This window comes from Xiphias gladius, chromosome 18 (assembly GCF_016859285.1).
Source record: "Xiphias gladius isolate SHS-SW01 ecotype Sanya breed wild chromosome 18, ASM1685928v1, whole genome shotgun sequence".
NCBI lineage: Eukaryota > Metazoa > Chordata > Actinopteri > Istiophoriformes > Xiphiidae > Xiphias > Xiphias gladius.
In genome coordinates, this window is record NC_053417.1 from 22,163,734 (window position 1) to 22,188,349 (window position 24,616).

At 40.7% G+C, this 24,616-nt stretch overlaps 1 protein-coding gene across 3 annotated transcripts in view; it reads right to left on the minus strand.

Annotated features, from left to right (window-relative positions):
- Positions 1 to 5,763: 5,763 nt before the first annotated feature.
- Positions 5,764 to 24,616, minus strand: part of LOC120803960 (synaptotagmin-2-like) — a 54,393-nt gene continuing 35,540 nt past the window's right edge. For 2 of the 3 annotated variants that reach the window (XM_040153031.1, XM_040153032.1), the window contains 8 exons: positions 16,203 to 16,418; positions 15,696 to 15,856; positions 11,314 to 11,451; positions 10,931 to 11,098; positions 10,209 to 10,376; positions 9,324 to 9,441; positions 8,834 to 8,967; positions 5,764 to 6,742 (listed from right to left, as the gene is read on the minus strand). In XM_040153031.1, coding sequence (XP_040008965.1) covers positions 6,527 to 6,742; positions 8,834 to 8,967; positions 9,324 to 9,441; positions 10,209 to 10,376; positions 10,931 to 11,098; positions 11,314 to 11,451; positions 15,696 to 15,856; positions 16,203 to 16,398 — 1,299 coding nt within the window. In that variant the 5' untranslated portion in view covers positions 16,399 to 16,418 and the 3' untranslated portion in view covers positions 5,764 to 6,526. The remainder of the gene's footprint in view (positions 6,743 to 8,833; positions 8,968 to 9,323; positions 9,442 to 10,208; positions 10,377 to 10,930; positions 11,099 to 11,313; positions 11,452 to 15,695; positions 15,857 to 16,202; positions 16,419 to 24,616) is intronic. The other variant, XM_040153033.1, reaches the window with a different exon arrangement.

A 24,616-nucleotide genomic window follows, 5' to 3' on the forward strand; every position in this document is an offset into this window, starting at 1 on the left:
TTCTCTTCACTTAATGGGTGAGTTGACCAAATTCCCCAGTGTTTGATGTATTCCTTTAACAATGTGATGCAACAGGGGGAGCCTGCTGTAACACCGGTATTATCATTGGTCACATCCAGTAAACTGAGTTACTCAAAATTGCAAATAAGATACAGTGTGTGTCAGCTTTATCTACATGTGCTGTAGATGTATTGAACTATGCACAGTATTGTATCGAAGAGTTTGAAATGTGTTGATGATAGCTTAATGTGCACAAGTTGGTTTACTCACTTTGCTTAATAAACTGTAAAGGGATGGAAATGTTTCTCTGTGCGCCGATGATACGCATCAGAAACAGAGAGATTATGAGGAGCCAGCTGAGCTGAACCCACTGCAGATTAAACACAGACAAGTCGTGGTAATTAAAAGGCCTTTATTTCCTAATGGTTTTTTTACAGAACTGGTAACACATATGATAAATTTGTAGTAAGTTATTTGGTTCCCTTGATAACTTTATAAGGATCCCCAACGTTTGTCCACATAAGGGTCAGGAGGAGTTTGTGAGCAACGTTTGTGTCCAGTCAAGGGCTAAAGCATGCGATCCACAGTAGGCACAAGTACTGACATGAACACGCGCACCACGACACTAGACACGAAGAAACACAGCTAGAGGACACAACCTGGCTGTCCTCCGATGCTTTAAAAGATGAGGAAGAAGAGAAAGAGGTGAAAAAATAAAAAGAGTCTCAGGAATACAGTTGCATCGGGGATGAGGTGGAGGACTAAGCACTCAAGAGGGGAGTTTGGTACGGTCCTGCATGTTTGGCAGTATACAGTATGTCCATGTTGTAAACATGAAGGCCGGCATTCTTTACGCTCAGCAAAAGCAGATTCAGTGGAGAACTCAATGAGCCTGCTTCCTAGTCAGCATAACGATACTGATGGTACATAGCTGGTAACACAAACAGGACAAAGACGCAAATAAAAAGCCAGTGTGAACGGGTATGGGGACATATCTCTGGCATTGATTCAAATACAGTCCTACATTTTATATTCGAAGAATACATCACGAAACCCAAAAAAAAAAAGGAGTGATTACACATATGCACAAGAATACAAAGAAGAAATACAGCGAGTAATAGAGGAGACAAGACAACATGTTTCAAAGTGGCGTCTTTACCTGCTGAGAGGCTTCTCAACACATTTTAACAAGGGTGGTAAATGATCTACTGAACTTTGGATGGTTTCCCTTTTTAAATCCCAACGTTTGTTTACAAAAAAGAAAAAAGGAAAAGAAAAACACCACTAGCTGTGTGAACGGTGCTCTAAAACTGTCTCCTCACAGCTGAAACAGCACACGGTTTCAGATGCAATTGTGCATAAGGTACTGAACGTCTACACAGCTATCAACAGAACAGCTCATCCCTCATATTTAAGATATGACAAAAACTGTTTGGAGTATTACAGTCATACACACAAGGATGTACATTTAAGAATGAGTAATGTGTCCGATGCATGCAGACCTGTACTGTATAGTATTTTATATATTCCAGTGCCGTGTTTTTGCACCATGTCTACGCTTCGTCGATTTAAGCACACACACAGCTCCCAGTCTCTTTTCCCCCATAGAACTTAGATGTCCGGTGGTCATGTGACTGTGGTGACCCGAGCGGTGAACGAAAATTTAAAAAAAAAATTAAAAAATCTCTTCAGTGTGCTATAAATTGACCTGTAATCGCATTTGCCTCATCATCTGATGTGTTCTGTTTGCCAAGAGACTCAAACAGTGGTGACGAATGCGGGCAACTGTGATCAGGTACTGGCAGTATTTTTGAAAAGCACTGAAATCTTGTATTTGAATTGCTCTCAGTGCATCATTTGGTCACAGTCAGTAGCATCGATGGGACAGTGAATAAATATAATATTGCATTAGATAATGTGCGGCGTCACACAACACATTGAAGATTGTTGCCAGGATAGACAGATGGCAGTTCACTGTTTACTTCAGAGAAAATTCAGAGACTGAGGTAAACTTAAAGGGATAGTTTGAAAATTTGGGAAATATGCTTTTTCACTGTCTTTGCAGAGTTAGATGAGTTAGCAGACTGATACCAATCTCTCAGGTGTGGAGCTGGGGCCGGGATATAGTTTAATTTAGCGCGTGGACTGGGAAAAGGGGGGAAATCCGCTAGTCCGGCTCTGAAGAAGTGAAAAAAAAATCTGCCCACCAGCACCTCTAAAGCTCACTAATTCCTTTGGTTAATCAAAAAACAAACTAAAATGGTAAAATGACAAGCTGCGCCCAAAGCAGTGACTTCCTGGAGTCTTTTTGTCGCCGTGAGGTTACAAAGCGACCATCGGATGAGCGGTTTGAGCTTTATACATGCTGATGGTCGGACTCCGTTACCTTTGGCCTGAGGTGGGCTAGCTGTTTCCCCTCGTTTCCGGTGTTTACGCTAAGCTGAGCTAAGCTAACCATCTCCTGGCTCCAGCTACATGTTTCGCGTATGCGAGTGGTATCGATCTTCTCGTCCAACCCTTTGCAAGAGAGAACATCTCTCGAAACTTTGAACTATTCCTTTAATTTCATATCATGTGCATGACATAATAGGTATTTTTATATTTTCATGTACTTTTTGCCATGTTCTTGTGAAAATCATAACTTTATGCATAGTTCTATGGGAGGGATTCAGACCTAAAACGTGGGTGCCACTCTTTTAAGTTTCTCTCTTGTCGCTTTGATATTGTCGGAGCTCTAAACTATGTTGTTTTGCCGATCGAGAAGTTTGCTAAACGAGCCAACAAAAGCCATCAGCGTGAACCTTACATCGCCAGCAGTGTGTTACTGATTGTACATGTAGTCACTAGTACATTCTGCTGCTAAACTGGAGGAGGAGAAACTTGAAGACTGACCCCGTTTGGTTCCTAAATTGCACTCAGCCCAAGAATACAATACACTCTCATATATATAATTTTAGCAGTATTATTGGGAACCTATTGTGGTATTATATCTATTATTTATACTATCAAAAAACAAGGCATATACATTACTAATCACAATACTGTAAAATCAGCTACCTCTATGAAACAAGGACATCAACAGCTCTGGAAGTAGAAAAACACACACTCACTCTACTGAACTCACAACTGTTCTCAATGCTCACATATACAGTAAAATGGATTTTGCCCTCTTGATGAACAAAGACCTCTGAACGAAATGCAAAAGAGAAACACTGGCCAAGGAAAATTAAGACGTCAGAATTTTTTTTTTTTTCTTCATAAATAAACTCTAGCTATTTAGCTGAGCTCTAAAGAGTTAGTGCTTGAGTTTTATGGCTTTAGTTTTATCTTATTCATTTATCTTGTATACACATACACGTTATTGTATAATAAACACAGTAAAAGAGACACAGCAGTGAAGGGTTTCAGGTCATTTAAACAGAAGTGAAAAATAAAAACCTCAGAGTAAAGAAAGAAAGAAAAAGAGATTCCAAGTCAATTGTGTTCACAGGAATGGGATTATTCATCTTTTGGCCCCTGGAAATGCATTTTATATAAAGATGTGATCCAACCGACTTCATTCTGGGTTCAGTACTGGCACAAATAATGACTCCCACAATCCACCTACAGATTGCAGAATTATTAAATCTTCTTTCAATTAGTTATTCCAGAAAAACACCGTGCCAAATCTGCTGTTAGAAAATAGTCATTTTATAGACTTGGAGACGACCCCCCCCCCCATTTCAAAACATTAAAAATTAAAACATATTAGAAAAAAAAAAAAGCAATAGCATAAAAATTCCGAAATAAGTCAAAAACATTGGCCTTCGGATAAACGCTGAAAAAAAAATGTATGGCAGATAAATGATATCAAACAAAAAGTCTGATCACAAGGAATTACATAGCAAGCATGCGGCTACATTTTCATCCTACATGAACTCACACACAGTACTGGACGACACACTTGCTTAAGAATTTCAGGCGTGGAAAGGTTCTTATTAGTAATAGTACTGTAATATTTGTATGACATTCTCTCCAATGACCCTCATGGAAAATAAATACACATTTGTTTCATTTAGAAAATATACAGTGCATCTTTTTTTCCCTTCATTGTGTTATTAAAATGACAAATGACACCCACTTACGTACACGAGATATTTTTGCTTTGTCTCTAAAACATGCGCTTATGTACAGTATTTTGTATAAACATGCAGTATCAACGTGTATGAACTATGTATATAGGCAAAACTACACAGCGATGGGTTGCTTGATTGCTTCCATGTTGCCTTTTCTTTAGTGTTGCTTCATCAACAGAAGAAAAAAGATTATGGGAGGTGAAAAACAGAAATGGGAACATGGTCTATGGTGGTTATAAACACACAAAGAGTTACAATTTCCAACAGAGAGAAAGATACAAGAGCCAACATTCATTCAATTCCAAAAACGCTTGTGGTACTGTCCAAAATGTCGACTGTGTTTGATTAACAATGACTTTTCGGGTTTTTTTGCACAGAGTCAACAGGTAGTTTTCGCTGTTGGTGCTCAGACATAGCACTGATTTTAATTAACTAGTTTTGCAACCAGGTATCCTGGAGTCCAAGCATCTGACTAATATCTGGATTTTAATTAACAATTTCGCTTTCACCAATTTATTCACGGGCTAATGAGTTTTGGATTCATCCTCAAAAACTTTGTCATCAACCGAATGTTGTTCTAGAAATTACTTTCTGTGAAGGAGCCAGTGAGGGACATTAAACTGAAATGCGTCTCTTTTCTTATCAGAGGAGTCCATTTATATGAGGAGACCTGTCTGGTGTGTCACAGAGAAATTCAATCTCACAACATTTTATCAAAAAAAAAAAAAAAATTTACACAGGTCACAGAACAGAATAATACCCAGTAGTGCAATTAAATTCAACAGTTTGGTAAGCTGTGTAAAAAATACACATGGATCAGTGCCTTCTTCCAGACCATATCCTTGAAATCAAGTGAGAAACCAAACAATCCAAACACTTACACAAAAAGAACAACAAAAAAACGCTAACGATGCACTCCCTTGCTTTTTTTTTTTTTTTTTTTTTTTTTTTTTAAACCAGCAGTTATTCTTAACATAAATAATTAAAGCTCTGGTTTCTCAGGGTGCTTAAACGTAACATTTGGTGTTAAAGTGCTTCAGGAATAAAAGTGTTTGAAGACAAATAAAATGAAATACAACTGGAAAAATAAAAGGAAAAAGAGACTGAGAAAAGAGAAGAAAGAAAGAAAGAAAGAAAGAAATGAAGAGAACAACACCGCTAACTGGAAGGCGTCCCTGGTAGTTGAAAATTGCTTATTTTGTTACTTGGAAGGCTTGTCTCCTTTATGACTGTAAGACGGTTATAGGGATTCCTTTGAAGTAAAACCCTTGTGTCAAGTCCGTGACTAATGGCAGTAGTACTGAACAAGTGTGATACAGAATCAGAGGCGTGGGTAGGGGAGGTGGTAGACTGCAGGCAGTAATCGACACCTTGTAAATATCATGTCATTGTTGGTTGGAATCAGTCTCTGTTGTACCTGCTCTGATTTTTCCTCGCTTTTTGTTGTACAGATGACAGACGCAGCCTTTTTGCACAGTCAAAAATACATAAATACCCCCCCCCCCTCTTTAATTTTTTTTTTTTTTACTGAAAATCCATCGTTGCCTCCCTCTCCTGTGACATACCATTTTATGGATAAACTAACATTAGTTGCGAACCTTACGTCACCAAAAAAAGAAAAAAAAAAAAAAAAGAAAAACGAGTGGTCACGCTTTTGAATCCAACATTTCTTTCTCATCAAGTGGAGTATTTGAATAACAACCCGTTTAGAAAAAAAGGCATGGAGTTTCAGTTTCCTCTCAGTTTTCCTGAGACGAAGGGTGGAAGGTTAACTAATCAAACGGCAGTGTGTTTGTGGGTAACTGGATATGTGCCTACCCCTACTCGCCCCACCCTCTAGGAATGTACTTCAAACTAACAGAATCATCTATAATGATAACTGGCAGGTGTGGAACATGGTGCACAGTACACCAAAGGAATAGACCTGCTTGTGTTATTTCTCTATCTTATGGCAGTATAAAGCATTTTATTATTAAGCACTATTCTAAGCAAACTGTGTCACTAAAGGGAAGGGGTGAGAAGTACAATATGAGTGAATGTATGTTTTATCACCTCTATCACAAGATTCCCATATAGCACTCTACTATTACTGTTCTTCATAATCTACTCTGTATTCTTATTAATGGAACCACAACCCCAATACAAAAATAGATCTAAAGGAAATCAACGGAGTCTCTGTCATCCTGTAACTTGTCTTCTTTTTTCAATGACATGATTTAATATAACATGATGCTTTCTTTAAACTATATTTCCCATCATGTCGAATGGTACTTATGGATCTTTTGAAAGGTGGCAGTGGGAGAGGAAGGAGGTGGAGGGTGTTCTTCTGGAATATACACTGATATGTGGGACCTGATGGGAAATGCATGGGTAGATAGGTGCAGGTGGGGACGATGTGTTCTGGTGGGAGTTTACTTCTTGGCAGTCAGGGCTGCGAGGGAGGCATCCACCTCCTCCTCTGGCTGCAGTGGATGCCACTGGGCGATGGGACGACGGGGGTTGGCCAGCATGTCGGACCAGTGTTTCAGCCCGGCCCCGGTGGACTTGCTTCCCACCCAGATCTTCCCAATGGCATCGTTCTTGCCAATCTTGTCATAATCCAGCACTGTGATCACAGCTTGGATTTTCTGGGAGAATGGGGGGGGGGGGGGAGCATTACAATAAGGTTCAGAATGGAAAAAGTGACTCATTTTAAGCACTATTTTTAAGTACTGTCATTTCCAGCCACAACAGGAAGCAGTTGTCAGCGAAAAGCTCTAAAAACCCACTGTACAATATCTGCACAACACCAAACAGCAGAGAGACACAGTTAACGACTAGCTGGTGGACATAGTGGAGCATTGAACAGGTACAGAGCCAGATGTTTCACTCAGGAGTTGATGGAGACCAAAACAGAGCTAAAAGTGACTGATTATTGGACTTAGATTAGCCATGTGGCAAGTAACATGACTCCGAATGAATGATCATGTTGCTCTGTAACTGATGGATGTTTATATAAGCAACTCTTTGCTAAAAAGATCACCATAACAACTTATGATATGTCTATGATGTGTTCACAACTTGTTTCCGCTGCCTGGAAAAATATGCATAAAAAAACTCCAGTTATTGCAGGTTTCAGGTGATTTTTGGTGAGAAAATTTACTTAAAGACTTCAATGTTAGGTTCACAAATTTTCAAGCCTGTCCTACGGGCAAAACCTTACAGGCACCTGACAAACAGTTGCCGGGTGCCCATACTACCAGTGAAACAGGTTTTCCTCTCTGAAATAATTCCTCATGTTCATACTGGCCTTGAAAAGATTTCTTTTTAATGCAATTTCAATGTAAGTGATGGGATACAAAATTCACAGTAATTGTTTTGTTCAAAAATGAATTCAAAGGTTAATCTAAAGCTAATATGAGGCTTCAGCTGTGAACGAAGTGGATATCTTCCATAGTTATGGCTCTATAAAATTTTCTCCTTGTGTTAGGAGCAAAAACTGAAAACTTTATGTTAAAAAGGCTTTAACTTTGACAGATTCAATGTTCATATGGACACCTGACAACTCTTTTGAGACAAAAAATCCGAACCTATCCTTTAATAAGGCAGTAATTGCAGTGATTAGCGCATAGTGTCCTGTGACTGGTGTCAACATCCTCAGGGTCTTTCTGCAGGTGGGTGGTCTGGTCTGGGACTTTGGACCATTTATTTGGCATTCAGCAACACTTATATTTTCGTGAACATTATGATTATATTTGTTGGTGTATTTTATTGTTCTCGGATTTTTGAAAACTGCATAGGCCACTCTAACATGCTTAATATTTTTTCTCACTCTTTTGTTGTATGTTTTTTGCATGTTTGATGCTGATTTATTTGCCACATCAACAGCCTAGGAAATCAATAACGCTTCTACATATTTTATGCATTTACATTTACAGCCAATGGAATCTCTGCCGAGGAACTGAAGTGACAGTTACGGGATAATGTTGAATGCTAAAATATACACTCAGTGTCCAGTTTATTAGGTACACCCAGGTAAAACTAGTGCAGTCTAATACAACAGTCCTGCAATAAATTCTTCTTTAATGAAGGTTATAATGTTCAGTTTTTGTTGTTGATTGAAATTTATGATCATCAAGTGTAGTACAGCAATAGCACATGTAGAAAGTAGCCATGAAGTCCTCAAACTGTGTCAGTTACCCAGCAAAATCTATCTGTTGAGTGTATTTACCTGAGCAAGGGTGTATTATGTTGCTTAGGAATCTAACTTTTCCTTTGTTGGAGGACGACTGTGTTATATCTTCCTTCCAAAGGAACAAAGTCTCGATTTAAGATAATGCTGATGTGACATTTGAACGTGCTCAGTTTAAGACGTGACGATGGGACATTTTGCCACAAATTGCCCACGTGTACAGGTGAGTTCACATCCTCACCTTTACCCAAAAAAAAGACCATCTGTTGTCCGAACCTTGTATGTCATCTACACATAAAATAAAAGAAAAAAATGGGAACAAAACAGCAGTGTTTTTGGTGTTTTTTTGTTTTTCGTGTGTTTTTCAAGTTGATGGATGGGTGTCTGCCTGATAATAGATTGCTTGACGGGGCACATTGATACTGAACTATTTACACATTTGCCTTTTTGACAGTAATGAGTATTTGTACTCAGATACAGTACTTTTTAACACTAGTTCTCTCTTTAGAACAGTACATCTACATCTGTAGGATAGTGCGGTCCTTACCTGCATCTGCTCAAGAGGAATCTCAAAGCTGAAGGACTCGTTGTAGTACGGATTCAAAGTGTTCTTCTTCACTGTTGTTTTCTTCTTCTTCAGCCTCTTTCCGTTCTGCAGCAGGTTAATTTTCACGTAGGGATCTGAAAACAGAAAGAAGGCATGGCCGTGATCGACTGATAATAGTTCATGCATGTTTGGGTTGCAGTGCTGTAATGCAACCAACAGATGGGGCCAATGCTGAAGCCAGGGGGAGTGAGAGTTGCTGCATGGGGAGTACTGCAGCGTCAGCACGTGAGCAGAGCAGGACCGACCTAATGGCTGTGCTCACAGACACGTGCTTTTATACACTGCAATCCCACTGCAAGCGTCCAAATTTCACATTAAGCCGACCAGAGGGCCTATTTTTGTTAGATCTTAAACACTGAAATAGTGTTTAGTGTGATAATGTGATAATGAAATGCAGTATATGCTGCTCAGTTCTGTGTATACACTGTACCTGACAGTCCACCCACGTCCATTTTCTTCAGGTTCTTAGCTTCCAGAATACAGATGGTGAGTTTTCCAGCGGTGGGGACGTAACGCAGGGAGATGCAAATGTCACCCAGCTTCTCCGGCTGTGAGGATGAGGGAAGGAGAGAGAAGGTTAAAGGGGGTCTGAAGCAGAACTTATGTCTTTTCTCAGATGAACAATACACAGATACACAAACCGTCCCTTTTGAGTTACATTTGAAATATACACTGCCAAAATCAATATTTCCCTGCTGCCATTACTTTTGTAATAGCAGCAGGAATTATTTTTTGAAGTGCATCTAGTTGGTCTTTTCAAAGTTAATTAAATATCTGAGACTACCAGCCAAATAAACTGTAAAGTGAGTATTTCTTTTTAAAGGTGGCTCTGGGGAGGCAGCAGTTGCACTGATTAAAATCTGCTTTTCAAATCCTGGTGCATCATGATGGTGAAAGCGCCAAATTACAGGCTGCGTGGCTCCAGAGAAAGCAGTGAACAGAAAGCGTGTCCTTCAACCTCACTGGTAAAAAGACAAAGCTGGCAAACCTGTGCTCATGGTTATTTTTGAACCATGTCATCAGCTGAGTAAGCTGTTTCAGTTGCTTTACACGTAGGAAAGTGTTTTTTTTATGAGAGACTGATTAAATTATTTCAGTATGCTTAAAATCTCTTAATCTGTTGAACTGTCCCGACCAATATTGTTAGCTGATATTTTTAAACCATACCACATACCCCCTCCCTCTATCACGCTCGGCTTTTCACTCCGCCTTCCAGTGTCGCCGTTTGGAACAAGTATAACACATCTGAATTCTGACTTGGTCGGACAGCACGTCTTCATTAGCAGTTCTGAGAGACCACAAACTGGCCCCTTACCTCTTCTTGATCTGCGCTGTCCAGGTCTCGCCACTCCTCAATTGGCTTAGCCAGGTCAAGGGTGTTCATGGGTATTTTAATCTCTCCAATTACGTCATGTTTAGAGAAGCGGTCAAAGTCATACACGGACATTACCAGAGTCTTCCCTCCCATCTCTTGGAATGGAATCTGTAAGACAGTAACCAAACCCATTTCAATAGTTTTTTATCGTTTTGACAAATGATAGAGCACAGTTCACACATTTCCGAGAAAGTTTCTAAGAAAATATGCAAAGAAACCCAGAACCAGATCAGAACCACGGTATATAGCCATATGGGTTGTGACTTTGGCCAGGGGCTAGAAAATCACCTGACTTAATAACACGCCGCTTCAGCAGAACTGGCCTGACTTTGACAAGGTAAAGCTGTTTGAATTGTTTGTTTTTTTAATGGAGCTGTGTCAGCAGGCAAGGTGTCCCAGAGTTGTCCCTCTCCTTTAATTTGATTCTCTACCGCTCTCTCCTTGTCAGACACCTTCAATATGTCTTCTGCTTTTTATCACTGCTGGCCAGAAGTGTTAGCGAAAAAGAAATCGGAATCCGAGCAGCTGCTAAGCTCTCAAAGAAAGTGAAGAGGGGGAGCCGCTCACCTTTTACAAGACCTGACAACCCATCAAACAGACAGAGGCACATGTTGTTTTAATAACTAATAAGCTAAGGGTAACTATGAGGTGTTTCAGCTTGCCTTGAAGGTGAAGGTCTCATTGAAGACAGGATTGAGCGTTTTCTTGTGAACCTTTGTGTCGAACTTCTTTTTCTTGTCGGGGAGAACGAAGACCTTGACGTAGGGGTCAGAGGTGCCACCGCTGTCCATGGAGAGGAGATCAGCTGCTTGCAGGATTCCCACAGTCAGCTGGAGGGGGGGGGGGGGGGTGATTAAAAGTCAGTATACTGTAGACCCTTCTCACACCAAAACTAAATCCTTCACAACGTCCCTCATCCCATTTTTATTTCGGGGTAATCAACAAAGAAATGCCGGGCCAGAGGAAATGTCAGACAAAGGAAACAGGACCTGAAAGGCTTTCATTTTGATACGAAAATGCAGAATAAGCTATTAAAAGTTTTTGCCTTGTTCTCCTGGAAGTCATAGTCAATGGAGTACTGCAGCTTCCCGAGCTTTTCTTTCTCCTTCACTTCTTCCTCTTTCTCGTCCCCAGTCAGTCCAGGTTCAATGTCATCTTCTTCATCGTCATCATCCTGTTGTTTCTGCAAAGAGAGAAAGGGGGGGGGGGGGCAGGTGGCAGAAGAAGGAGTGAGAGGACGCTTCTGAGGTGGCGGCTGTGCTGAACACCAAACCTCGGGTATCAGCAGTCGGGTTAGTCACAGCACCTACCTGCCACTTACCCGCGCTCACCCCGGTGTTACTAGTGCAATCTGTTCATCGATGACCACAGTTGCAACCTGACTTGATTTCACTATTTCTTGGGTGACACCATTTGCTGTTTTTTTTTTTTTTTTTCCATGAGTGTTACAGATATGTTAAAATCTGCTAAAATCAGAGGCAGTTTTTTTTTTTTCTCCTGGACGATATATTGATGTAGAAATACTATTTTAATAGAAGCCTGTGTTATTGTGCAGAGAGTGGAGAGAGAGAGAGAGAAAGAGAGAGAGAGAGAGAGTGAGAGAGAGAGAGAGAGAGAGAGAGAGAGTGAGAGAGAGAGAAAGAGAGAGAGCGAGAGAGAGAGCAACAACAGAAAAAAACAGTCAATATACAGGAGATGGACAGAAAAAACCGGAACACCTTACATTAAAATGCAACCTAATACAAGAGCCTTCCTTTTAAATAAAAGTTCTTTTTTTTCTGTCATGAAAATTCTGATTCAAGCCTTTATTGCTGAGAATTGGTTTCCAAATTAATATGACTCACTTGTGTAGCTGCCATTAATTGTGACATTACGGGATGCGGACAAAACAACAGGAACATGACAGCAAACGGGAAACTTTGAGGGAATTCAAGGTTACAAAAGCAGCTACACAAATCCCAAGAATGACTCATCCCGAATGAGTCATATTAAGTTGTCCACAAAGTCTCAAAAATCGTGACGACGTGTCCCACACAGAGGAAAACTGCATCAGCAAAGATGAGCCGAAGCCACAAGTAAACAGACTGAAGGATATTCCTTGTTTTCAAAAGCACCACAAAGCTGAACCTCTTTGACACTAAGGGGAGCACTTAGAGCGTTTTAAAAATTGAGCATTTATTGCAGAGCCACAGCATTGCATTGCACTATAGTGACAGGTGTTCCTGTTAGTTTGTCCATCCCGTGTACAGTGTATTTCCAGTACAAGCTGCAACAAGAAGCAGAGCGTCCTTACTGAGAGGAACTGAAGGACACAGCCATGAGGAGGAGATGCGATTTGATCAAACCACCGATGCAGTGATTCCTGACACTTTTCTTGCAAAGCTCTGTAACTTGCTAAAACCGCAGGCAAATATCCTCCGATAACGCATACTGTGCCAACTGACAGCGTAAGCTGTTTGACAAACAGGTTTACTTCAGGCCAGTTAATATAAATGTGTGCCATTTATCTTCTACTGACATACCAAAGAGTCATTAATGTGTTTACATTGGTCTTACTGATAGGATTTTGCTGCTATTATTGTACTCTGGCCTGATTATTGTAACTAACCGAATTACTGAAAGATTTCCCCATTTATTCAGCCCAGATTTTCCAACTGATACTCTAATTTGCATTATTGTGAGTCTTGATCATATGCTATAACAAAATTTGGCAGTTTACTGACAGTTAACCGCTCCTGAGATAATTGGGGGCGTGATGAAGAAGATAAATTAAGTCCTCTCTTATCGTCCATCCTGCCTTTACATCACACCCGGCGACTCCTCACTCTTTCATCTCTTTAGAGGCGGTCATGACTAATCAAGCGAGGGCAATTTGCTCCGATATCAATATTAAAGTAAACTTTCATTTCGGATGCTGTATGAAGCTGGATAATATCTCAGTATGGCCTACTTTCCTATGGCTGTCTTCTTGAAAAAACACTGATGTCTTCACAAGACTGGAGGGTCCAGCTACTCACTGATGAGCTGGAAGAGGAACAGGGCACACGCACAGATAATACACACACTATCACACTATCACACCATACTGCACTGTACACCCCCAGACACACACACACACACACACACACACACACACATCCAACCCCCCCCTGCTCTCATGCATGCTTAAAAACTCTCTCTCTCTCTCTCTCACACACACACACATTCTCACACAATATTCCTTATATATGTGTATATCATTCTCTATCTTTATTGTTGTAAATGCTTTTCATTCAAGCATGCCAAGGCCGCACAATGCAGGATCCGAGTTTCTCTCTGATGGCAAATGTAAATGAATTATCTTGTAATTTCTGAAGGTAAAAGTTATGCTTTGATGTTTTTTTTAAAAACCTCTATGAGAAATTTTTGTCAGGCCCAAAAATGTCTGTGCGTGTGTTCGGAGTGGAATGTACACATCCATGGAGGGATCATGCTACATTGAGAATTTCCAGTTGTTCTCACACTTCCAGTGGGGGTTCAAAGATAAAGACATGGTATGTCCGAATGAATGCCCTTTGGTCAACTCCACGGGGTGAACTACAAGTTCAGCACTGATGTTTTAGTAAATGAAATATGTGTTAACACAGTCAGTTGACTGAAGCTTCAACTTTGAGTCGACTGAAATCCGGCCTCTCTGCAGTTGACTGCAAATGTGGGGCAAACATTCCGGCCCACCATTTCTCCTCAGTGAGACCCAAGTGCTTCAGGGAGAGAGGGGGCGTCAATGACTGTCACCTAGTATGTCAGCAGCATGGGTCATCCAGGAAAGTTACTCTCAAGTCAAGTTGTGGCCATTCAATGGTACCTACTGCAAGGGCATATGCTGGTCTTTGTCAAGCGATACAAACAATTTTAACTGCTGCGGAACTCAGAGCGTGTTTGCACAGTTGAGGCACAACGTGTGAATTTCAGACCCAAGTCAATGTGTGTCAGGAGAGGAATCGTTTGTAGGTTATCAGCTTTTGGTTGTGTCGCAGAGTGGAGGCCTGCCATGGTGGAAACATGCTCAAAGCTCTCAGTTAGGTAACGTTTCAGCTATTATTTGACAAATATCCAGCTTACCCCTTGCACATGCATGTTAGTGATCTCTAGTGAGTTGCTGAGTGCACTCGTCATTCAAAGGCTCAACCATAGGATGAGTTTCATGTTCATTTCAAACCATAGACACTGAAACAGGTCTTTGTTCTGTTTGTTTTTGCCCAAAATTGCAATCTCTGGATAATCAAGACATAGCAGTTGGTGCGGCATATCAGTTCAGTGGATTTTGCGAAGCAGCTTAATCGCTCCCATAGATTCCTCAAGCACCCGCAGCACCTAAGCTTGCAAAAAACTAAGGAAGCCATAGCACTCATTTTCATCATCACTGCAATCCAATCCCCTCCAAGCCCAGCCCAGCCCACCCCCACCACCGCTCCCCCCCTTGCCCTGGTCTGCGCTTACAGAGAGCGGCCAGAGTGGGGTGCCGCGTGCCATCAGACCTACCGTAGGCAGAGAAGTCCACCACAGTCAAGATACACGGAGCACACATAAGACACAAAGCAGGAAGGAGGAGAGCAGAGACAAAGGAAGAGATTGAACTCACAGCAGACACCAAAGAAGGGTAATCACAGCAAATGCAGTCAGCTACACTATAGGGAGCGAGGAAAATGACAGACAGAGAAGCCTCCTCATTAGCACAATCGTATCTTGTGCAGCAGCACTGTTGGGTTTTTAAATAACTCCAATTTGAGATGTATTCTAATTGTCATTTGTCAAATCATCAATCATACGTGTGAAAAAATAATAATTTCAGGCCCAAAACAACACTATTGTGCTAAATACTAATTTCCATAATTACTCTTTAATGACTGAAGGAAAAAACAATGGTTGGGCTGAATAGATAAGAGTCCTGTCATTTTCCACTCAAATCCCAAAGCACAAGTGAGAGAAAGAGCAACAATAACATTCATGACAAATATGTTAAATAACTAAAAAAAGAAAGTGAGAAATAAAACATAATCATGGCGGGTAAAGAATGTAATTAACACCTGTGGAGAAAACACTAAACTGGGTTAGAAAGCCATCAAAAAAATTAAACAGTCTCTGCCAGTGATATGTAATCTGATACAATTCAAACAGGAAAAAGTTTAGTTTTTTTTATGTTACTTGACTGAAATGTGCAACATGAGGACCACTGGTCCCAATTACTTTTTGTTATGACCGAGTCAAACTTATTGCTACATACATTTTTTTCTTTCTATTCTGGTACAAGGCTATCCTGTCAGTCTGACAGCTGTTACATAATAGGCTCACATACAGGTTAAGGCTGGCCACGGTTTGCTTTGCTTCGTGTTCAGTGTAGGTGTAAATTCCCTCGGCCGTGACACGACCTCCTGCGGTGAAACATACCTCTCCGCCTTTCAGGTTCTTCATTCCCATGTCACCCTTCCCCTTCTTGCCCTTCTTGTTCTTCTTCTTCTTGCAACAGCATTTCTTGATGATGCAGAAGCAGCATGTTAGAATGAGTAAAGCAGCGACCACGGCAATGGCAATGATGGCCCAGGATGGCACTGAGGAGGATATACAGACCAATGTATAGATGGCACATCCACACCCAAAAAAAGAGAAGAAGCAAATACTTTGACATTTGACCAACCAATCATTTAACCTACTCCATGTCATGTCCTGGGCCAAATATATTTAGTAAGAGGTGCTAGGTTAGCAATTAGATTGGGTTAAAATTAGATTTCTCTGCCATTAGAAAGGGCAGCCAGTGATCAATACCGAATGAAGACATTATGAGGCTGCCGATGCCTGCAGCAAAAGAGAAAATCTAATTCCAAAATCATTGTTTGGAGTCACATCAGTATGAGTTGGTTGATCGCAGCGGGTTTGGGGTTTTTGTCTGGCACTCACGTGGGATCTTCTCAATGTTATTCAGGAACTTGTTTCTGATCTCGTTGAAGACATCGTTCTTGTTGACCGGTTCGGTGGAGTTGTCAGCAGAGACTGATGCGACAGGGGCTGGAGTCACAGTCAAGGCACTGGCCCCCGTTGGCTTGGCAGCAACCATGGGCGTTGTCTGATGCCTGAACAAGTTAAACTTCGTCATTTAGGCTGCACGGACAGTCCCTGAAAAACAGCATGAAAACACTGTCTGGTAAGTGTGCAGTTATCCAGGCATCGGTGACTTCTTTTCCACCAGCACATTATATACCACTTGTGTGCCATCACACTGTCAGAGGCTGATACTGACAGTAACTCATTAAAGGGTTAAAACTCAGCCAATGTTAGGTCTTCGGAGACGTCTGAAAAAGAAAAATTAGGCGCAGGCCAAAAGACGTCATGGATAAATGTGGTAACACGCAAGTTTATAATTATGCATTAAGTGACCAGAAAACAATCAAGAGAGTGAAGGATTCATGGTGTATTTTATGGGTTGTTAAACCCAACTGCCTAAATGGATGGATATGGTTAGGTGCAATACATGTTGAGAGGGTTGCGTTAAAGCTGACATCTGAATCAAACGCAAAGCAGAGACACTCGACTCTCAGCCACCTAAGAAATTCTATAAATATTGAAAAGGGACAGGTGGTAGAGGGGGAAAGCTGTCAGAAGAATGTTGGCTTGATCCCAGGCTCCTTCTATTCACACGTCCAAATGTCATTTAGCAAAACACCGGACCCCAAATTGCTCTTTCAAAAGTGTGTACGCATGATGAAAAAAATGGAAGTCAGTTTATTTGGCAGACTCTTTTGTGTCTTCCAAATAAATGTAATGTAATCTAACTTGGGAGTACCAGCATAACATATGGTTTATACTGGACGGGGAACAAATTAGTAAATATATTTCCTGCATCTGCTGACACTGTTGAGAGAGTATATCTTCAAAATGTCCACGCCTGAGCCACTAATGTTTTCTTCTACATCTGCCACAAGAGCAAACACAGTCAGACAAACTGAAAAGGGTTTTTCAAGATTTGCCACCGATGTGTCTCGAGTCCCATTAATACAAATGCTGGTGAATGAAAGTAATGGGGGTTTGTTTATATCTGTAATGGTATTAGTAATCAGTTAAGCTTTATTATTCAGGAAGTCTCAATATATTAAAAAAAAATGAAAATTAAAAGAAATCTTGATCCATTTTTTTTCTCAAGAAAGACTTGAGAGACTAATTAAAACATTCAAAATCACTACTGAACTTTAAAGTCCCCCACAAGAATGAGTGTTTCTAGCTTCAGTTTGTTCTGCAGGTCAATGCAGTAGTGAGGTACTGTAGAGAAAAAAAACGACATGATCTGTTTAACCAGGTTTTTCTCCATCCACAAGATTTGCTGTTACACCCAAAGTTTTCATTCCGATAATGTATATTTAAATTTTAAATGTTTTCTTGATTGTGCAAACATACGCCATGAATATTTCACCTGGTCTCTGTTTGTTGAATAGTCACTGTATGACCAAAACAATATAATGTGTAATACACCCACATCAAAATCATGATCAGTGTCAAATAATTAGTTCCTTTCTCCACCAACTTACATGTATCCATGTTAAGAAAAAAAAAAAAAAGAGAGAGAGAAACAACAAAGACAGCTGGAAGCACCTTGTTTTCAAAAAAATTTAAAATATCTATTGAAACCTCTGATGGGCAGGAGTTATTCTAAGGCCACATGCTGTAGCAAAAGATGGATAGAAGTGATTGTGATGTAACATGCTGAAAGGCAATCACCTATAAAGAAAAACTCCTGATTACATTTTCAAAGCACCTCAATGAAGCTCAGGTAGTTCCCTAACATCTTACTTTCCTTATAAAGGTTGCAGCCATCAATTTGCCATCAATTTGCCATCAATTTGCTGGTTACAGCTTCTCAACCGTGAGCAATGGGTGCTTTTCCTTGTGTTATGTGATAGCAAACTGAATATCTTTGGAGTCTGGAGTGTTGGTCGAATGAAACAAGCGACCAGAATATATCAACTTGGGCTGTGGGAAATTGTAACAGGCATTTTTCAAAAACTGCGTGACATTTTATTGACACAACGTTAAATGCAGGCCCTCTATGGATGTGATGATTCAGATATGAAGGATTATTATGAAAGGTCACTGCAGATGACTAATAGTACTAAGTAAATTTAATAAACAGAGTAAATTCATACATTGTAAATTGTCCACAGTATGTTTAAGAGCTAACCCTGCTTAGCAACTCTTAAACATGACCCTACAGAAAGTGCAAAACAACTGTGACAAAGTCTCTGAAACTTATGATAAAGCCCTCTTCTTATGACTCAGCCAAGACCAGGACCCTTTGTCTTTGTAACATGCCATCCATTTCCACTGAGCAGGTGCACAAGAATTTATTTATTTTATAAAATGATTGATTATGGCGGTCTACACCGCAGTCTGCAATTTTACAGTGTTTCTAACATATTTCACTCGGTTGTGAGGTCAGATTTCAGATCAGGTGCCGTCAATATTTATCACACCTTGGTGTGCCTGGACGTTGCTCTGTGCTGGGCCCCAACAGCACCTGTCCAGGAAAGGCGTTTAAGCCTGGGAAGAAACAAAGTGAACAACTGCAAGCCATCCTCCGTTGGTGTTTCCACAGGCCAAACAAATGTTCAATCAGAGCTGCTATCGGTTCCAGCAATCACAGTGCAACAAGTGCAGCTGAAAGCAGCCTGCAGACAGAGTGATGAGTGATCGGGTGAGACTGCAATTCTGGAAACAGAGAAAGATGACAAGCGTGACAAGAGGAGACTTCTGCTGTTGATTTTATTTAAGTCATGGTGATAAGGGCAAAAGTAGAGGAATTCCCCATTTCTCAAATGCCAATTCTCCAATTTGTTGCCAGAGATTCTGCCTCTATTTATTGCCATGTATTAATTATTTAAATTGAGACTGACAGTGGGAAGGATATGCTTCTATTATTCAGGGGCCAGGACAACTTTATACATCTTAAAATATATGTGTCTAAAATAACTTGCTGCTGTTATGTAGGCTGATGTTACAAACCACCAACATCTTGTCATAATATGCCGAGATGAGAGCTTAACTACTATAAAAGCAGTGTTTTGAGAAAATGACTCAGAGTCATTTTCACCCATCACACACTTGAAAATGAATGTGTTGCTCAATGAAACAGCAACCACGGGCCTCACTGTCTCCGCCCTGTGCAATACATCATTGTAGATATTGTGACAATGATAAAAGCATCCACTTATATCTGAGGTTTATGTGCATTTCATCCTGTTTGTCCCTCACATTAGGCAAAGCCAGAACAATTAAATTAACATTCATGGATATTAGCTCAAGCTATTTATCTCCTCCACTCTGAGGGCAAGAGTGTGGACGGACAGAGAGGAGAGACTTATGCTACTGTTTTATTACAGCCATTAGTTCTGCTTCACGGCCGGCATTTAGTGCTCACTCCAGACAAATCAACTATATAAACAGCTTTTTCTTTGAAAAATGCAGTCTTACACCTTCAGACCATACCTTTTAACAAGGTATTTAAAAATAAGGATTTGTGAGGAATCAGCTGCTAACTGACAATTATTGTCACTAGAAACAGTGTTTATAGTACATCAGGCTTCATCTACTGAATAAAAATTCAGTCACAATAGCTCAGCTCTGAAATTTCGAAATAAACAGAGGCAAAAATCTGTAACAAGAAATCTATAAGAGCCATGCTAGCAGCTCTGTGAGGCTGTACTTAGGCAAAGTGCTGCGCTGAGCTAAATGCTAACATCAACATGCTATTATGCTCACAAAGGCAATGCTAACATGCTGGTGTTTAGCAGGTATAATGTTTACCATGTTCACCATCTTAGTTTACTGCATTAGCATGCTATCCTTAGCTAATGAGCACTAAACACAAAGTGCAACTGAGGCTGATGGGAGTGTCACAGGTTGTGCTAGGTTTTGGTCACAAAGCCAAGTACTCTGCATATTAAACTTCAGACCTGATCGTTGTCCTAGATTAAAAGTGAGGGGAACACCAAAATGATTACAATTCATCCTGAGGGCCACATGAATGTCTGTACCAAATTTGGCAATCCATCCAGTAGTTGTTGAGACATCAATCACAACTGTCATCCTCATGGTGGTGCTAGAGGAAAAGTCAGCTAGTCACCAAAGTAATTACGATATGACATTTGGGAACCATGAATATTTGGTCAAACTCTTGTGCTTGTAGATGTTGAGCTATTTCACTGGGTAAGTGAAAACTTTCACCTAGTGGTGATGCTATAAGAAAAGTCAAGAGATCACCAAAGTCAGTAGCACTCGTCCTCTAAGGACCATGAATGTCTGTACTTAATTTCATGGCAATCCATCAAACAGTTGTTGAGATATTTCAGTCTAGACCAAAGGTGTGGACCAAAGCTGTGGACCAACCGCCAGACCGACAGGCCAATATTTCCACCCCTAGATTCATGCTGCTAGCCTGGCTAAAAATCAGAGGGACCTAAGCTATGCATACTCAGAAATAACTAGATATATATAATATACAGACACTAGAGTTACCACGTACAGAGCTTGTAAAAAGTTCTTTTTGGCATAAAGGTAAGAAAACTGGGATTCTCTCTGGGAGGGTGGTAGTTCAGTCCCTGAACCAACAGATTAAATCTTGGAAAGGAACTAATAAAGCTTGCCCTTTGCTCATTACCACCACTGAGATGCCCTTGAGCAGGGCTCCTAACCATCTTCATCCATCTTCTCCAATGGAGCTGCGCTGTGGCTAACCTATCAGACTGTGGTTGTACTGAGCACCTTTCAGGTCTGAGTGCTTGCGATTGTGTAAGTGTGAAGCGGGGCGGTGCTGAAACAAGACCATTCATGCTCAGGAAAACCTTACTTGGATGAATTAATGTTAAAAATAGACTTCTTATCCAATATTAATTTCATATAATACTCAATTACTGAGATCTGTGGGAGTTTTGAGCTCCATCTCCCAATGTGGGTCTAATATTATTAGTGTTTAAGTCATTAGAACTTGTTAAAACAAAATGGCTTGGCTCCACAGCCCAGAGCAGGGCAGCTATGGGCATAATCCACCCCTTATCACTTAACACACTGCTCCCACTATCACTAAACCCTCACTGTTGGATAGGGATGGAGCACGTTTATCTTTGCACAAACAAAATAGGTGTAGAAAAACCCCAGGTACACAGCAACACGGCAGTTCTACTGAAAATGAACCGTGGTACATAAAGGTTAAACATGTCTGTTAAACTCTACCAGCTGACACGCATGAAGGTGAGGGCAGACGGCTTCGATTTTTGTGACAAAAGTCACTACTCTGGACCTTGAGGAGAAATCAGTTGAAGCTGGGCGAGGCTGTGTTGCATGCACGTTTCTTTACACATCCAGTGTGTTCAAATAAATTTTACAAGTAGTTTTGCTTTTGTGATAGAAATAAACGAGGATTACACTTTTTGTATCCCTTATATTGCACTTCCCTAGGAAAAAAACACTGAATTTATAAAATCAGAATCAGAAAAACTTTGTTCAAAATGACAATATTATACATCTTCCTATAACGCCCAAATCCTTCCCTAACATAGCTACTTACTTTCTTATCTGCATCTTCTCAATTATGATTTTTAGGAAAGATTTGATCAATAACAGAATTTAGAGGTGATGACTTTTACGTCAGTTCTTGTAAATATCATATTTTCATTGCCTTGATATGATTTCTTTTGTATTTTCAGGTAATTTTTGTGCTTTCATTATAGACAGTGGAGACTTTAGGAGGAGAGAAATGCAACAAAGGTCCCCAGTTGGGCTCAAACTGGGGACACTGCGGTTCATGCTCGCTTCTGTAGCCTCTTAGCTGTGGGGGTTCCCTCTGCAGTACACATTTAAGGGGCTGAACTGCACTTGTTTTAGGCAATACATAAGCTAATTATCAATACCTAAGAATAGCAGGAGAACATTTAAAAAATATATACATGCACATTAATGGATTATCACATCATATGTGGTCTTCATCATATTTAGAGAAAAATATAAGTCATTCAGAAACACTCAGATATGCCTACAGCCTAAGCGCTCTTACTTAATTACCCGACACCTGTCAAACTCTAATGATAATAACTACATCTCCTTGCGCTCACATGTCAACACGTGACCAAGAAATGCCGCTTCCTTATCTGACCTCATGCGTGTGATGACCCACTGACCACATAGTGTGACACCCCCCCCCCAGTAATGGGAAATCCCAGCCTGCAGAAAAGCCATCTCCATGTTTGTAGGATTGTATTTATTAAGGGCTTATTAGCACCCAGGTCAGATCCAAGAGAAAACAACCTAAGGAGAGTGAGCTAAAGTCATGCAGCTGTTTCATTACACAACAAGTTCCCTGAACAGCAATTCATTAACAATCTACAGCCAGACGGCCAAGTCCTTTGTGTTCCCCCCACCCTGACAACTTGCCTCTATACCCGTTCGCATAGCTGTCTGCCAGTGGTGGATCTATATGTGTGCGAGTGTGTGGATTCATGAACATGCATGTGTGTTTAAATCTGAACATGAATTTTCATCCATACTTGTAATTAAATGCAGCAGATGGTTCAAAACCTTAACACACACTCTCAAAATGGCCTCTGTAAATGGGAGAGAAAACTGGGGTCATGTGATCACAGCTCGGGGCAACAGTTGGAACCGGTGGGGCGGCAAATTAAGTATTGAATATTAGGCACTGTGAAAGGTGGTTGTATTCAAAGAGAAATAACAGCAATGGCTGCTCAGTTGTCACAGGCCACCAGACGACCAGGGACCTCAAAGATACAAAGCAATCTGAATAATATGACCCCGGTGAAATCATTCAGCCCCCGCTGAAGCCCCTACCATCTGTGACATTATGGGTTATGTGTGGGTGGGTGGAGTGCTTGGCCTCCAGCTGAACTAGCTGTGCAGCTTCATTTCCTCTTAGTCTCACTAATGCCATCGCTGCAGCACGATGGGTTGGATTATTTAAAAAAATATACAAGAAGTACTACAGAGACTTATAATTTCAGATTTAGGAGAAAAAGCAACATTAATGCCAAGCGGTATTTCTTTCACAGAGGGGCCGATTATCTCTTTCTGAGACGATGCATGTGCGTGCGCTCTAATTTTGTATTTATACTTTTCATGCTGAGTGACTTTCATTTCATCTGCATCCCATTGAGCTATTTTCGGTATGGAGCCAAGTTGGATAAGATATTGAGGATATCATATAAAGGGTAATTGTTCAAAGGCATCACATACATCATGACACTATGATAAACGCACTTGAAACGGGAAGAGAATATTGGCTCGGCTACCTCTGAGTCACAGCTGACCTCTGATCTCGCTGGACTCGATTTCAGCTGAAAATGTGTACTGGAACATTTAGAGTACAAGGGGCATAGTATTTTATTAGATCCATCAGACAGAGCATTACTGTAGTCAGAAAGCTGAGCTGAGATGGTGGAGTTGTTTCAATTAGAGATAATGTGCAGCTTTGTTCCTGAACTCTTGCTACTCTATGGTAATTCACCCCTGTTGAAATGGACTTGGGGATCCCAAAGTCATAATGGTCTCATTTTAGCCAAGTTTTAATAGGATTACAGGGGGGATACAGATGGCTGCATTGCTGGTTATTTACCACTGAAGGATGAGATACTGTGTGGAACTTGGTCTGAGCCGAACCTAAGAGTGTAGACAGTTGTATGAGCAGAATAATTCATTGGTAGGATAGAATTGCGGTAATTGTCATTCCCACCTTTATTCATTAAATGAGCTCATTACTGATAAAACTTTTACAAAATGCTCTGCGTTCTTTACCTGAACGTAAATCCAAATATTGTGCTGAGAGGTGCCACTAACTATGCACCATTGTAATCACATTGTAGTCTTTATAGCTGCCTCAAGTTGCATCTTTCTTATGTCTTTCGTTGCTGTTTTTGAGCCGAGTTGCACCAAGATATCACGTAAAGCCCTGTATCTCTCCTTCATCACTAGCACACGTAAAGTCAGTGCACAAGTCCTGCAGCTGGAGAGATTTCAGCTGTCATGCACAGTCAGAGAAATGCCAGATGCCAGAAGTCAGATAAAAGATTTCTGCAAGGTAGTGCATTGTAGTTGCAAGACACTCCCTTCTTCTGTCATTTCATGGTGAAGAGCCAAGAGACAGACAAAAGCTCTGGCAAACCCAAAAACACAGTACACGGTACAAAACATGTGCCAGAGCCAGATTCTGAAAGTCCAAGAGCCCTTGAGTCTCCTTTCACAATACTTCATTGGGAGGATGCCAAGCATCTGGCAGGTGGCGCAGTTTTACTTAACAGCTTTTGAAACATTAAACTCGA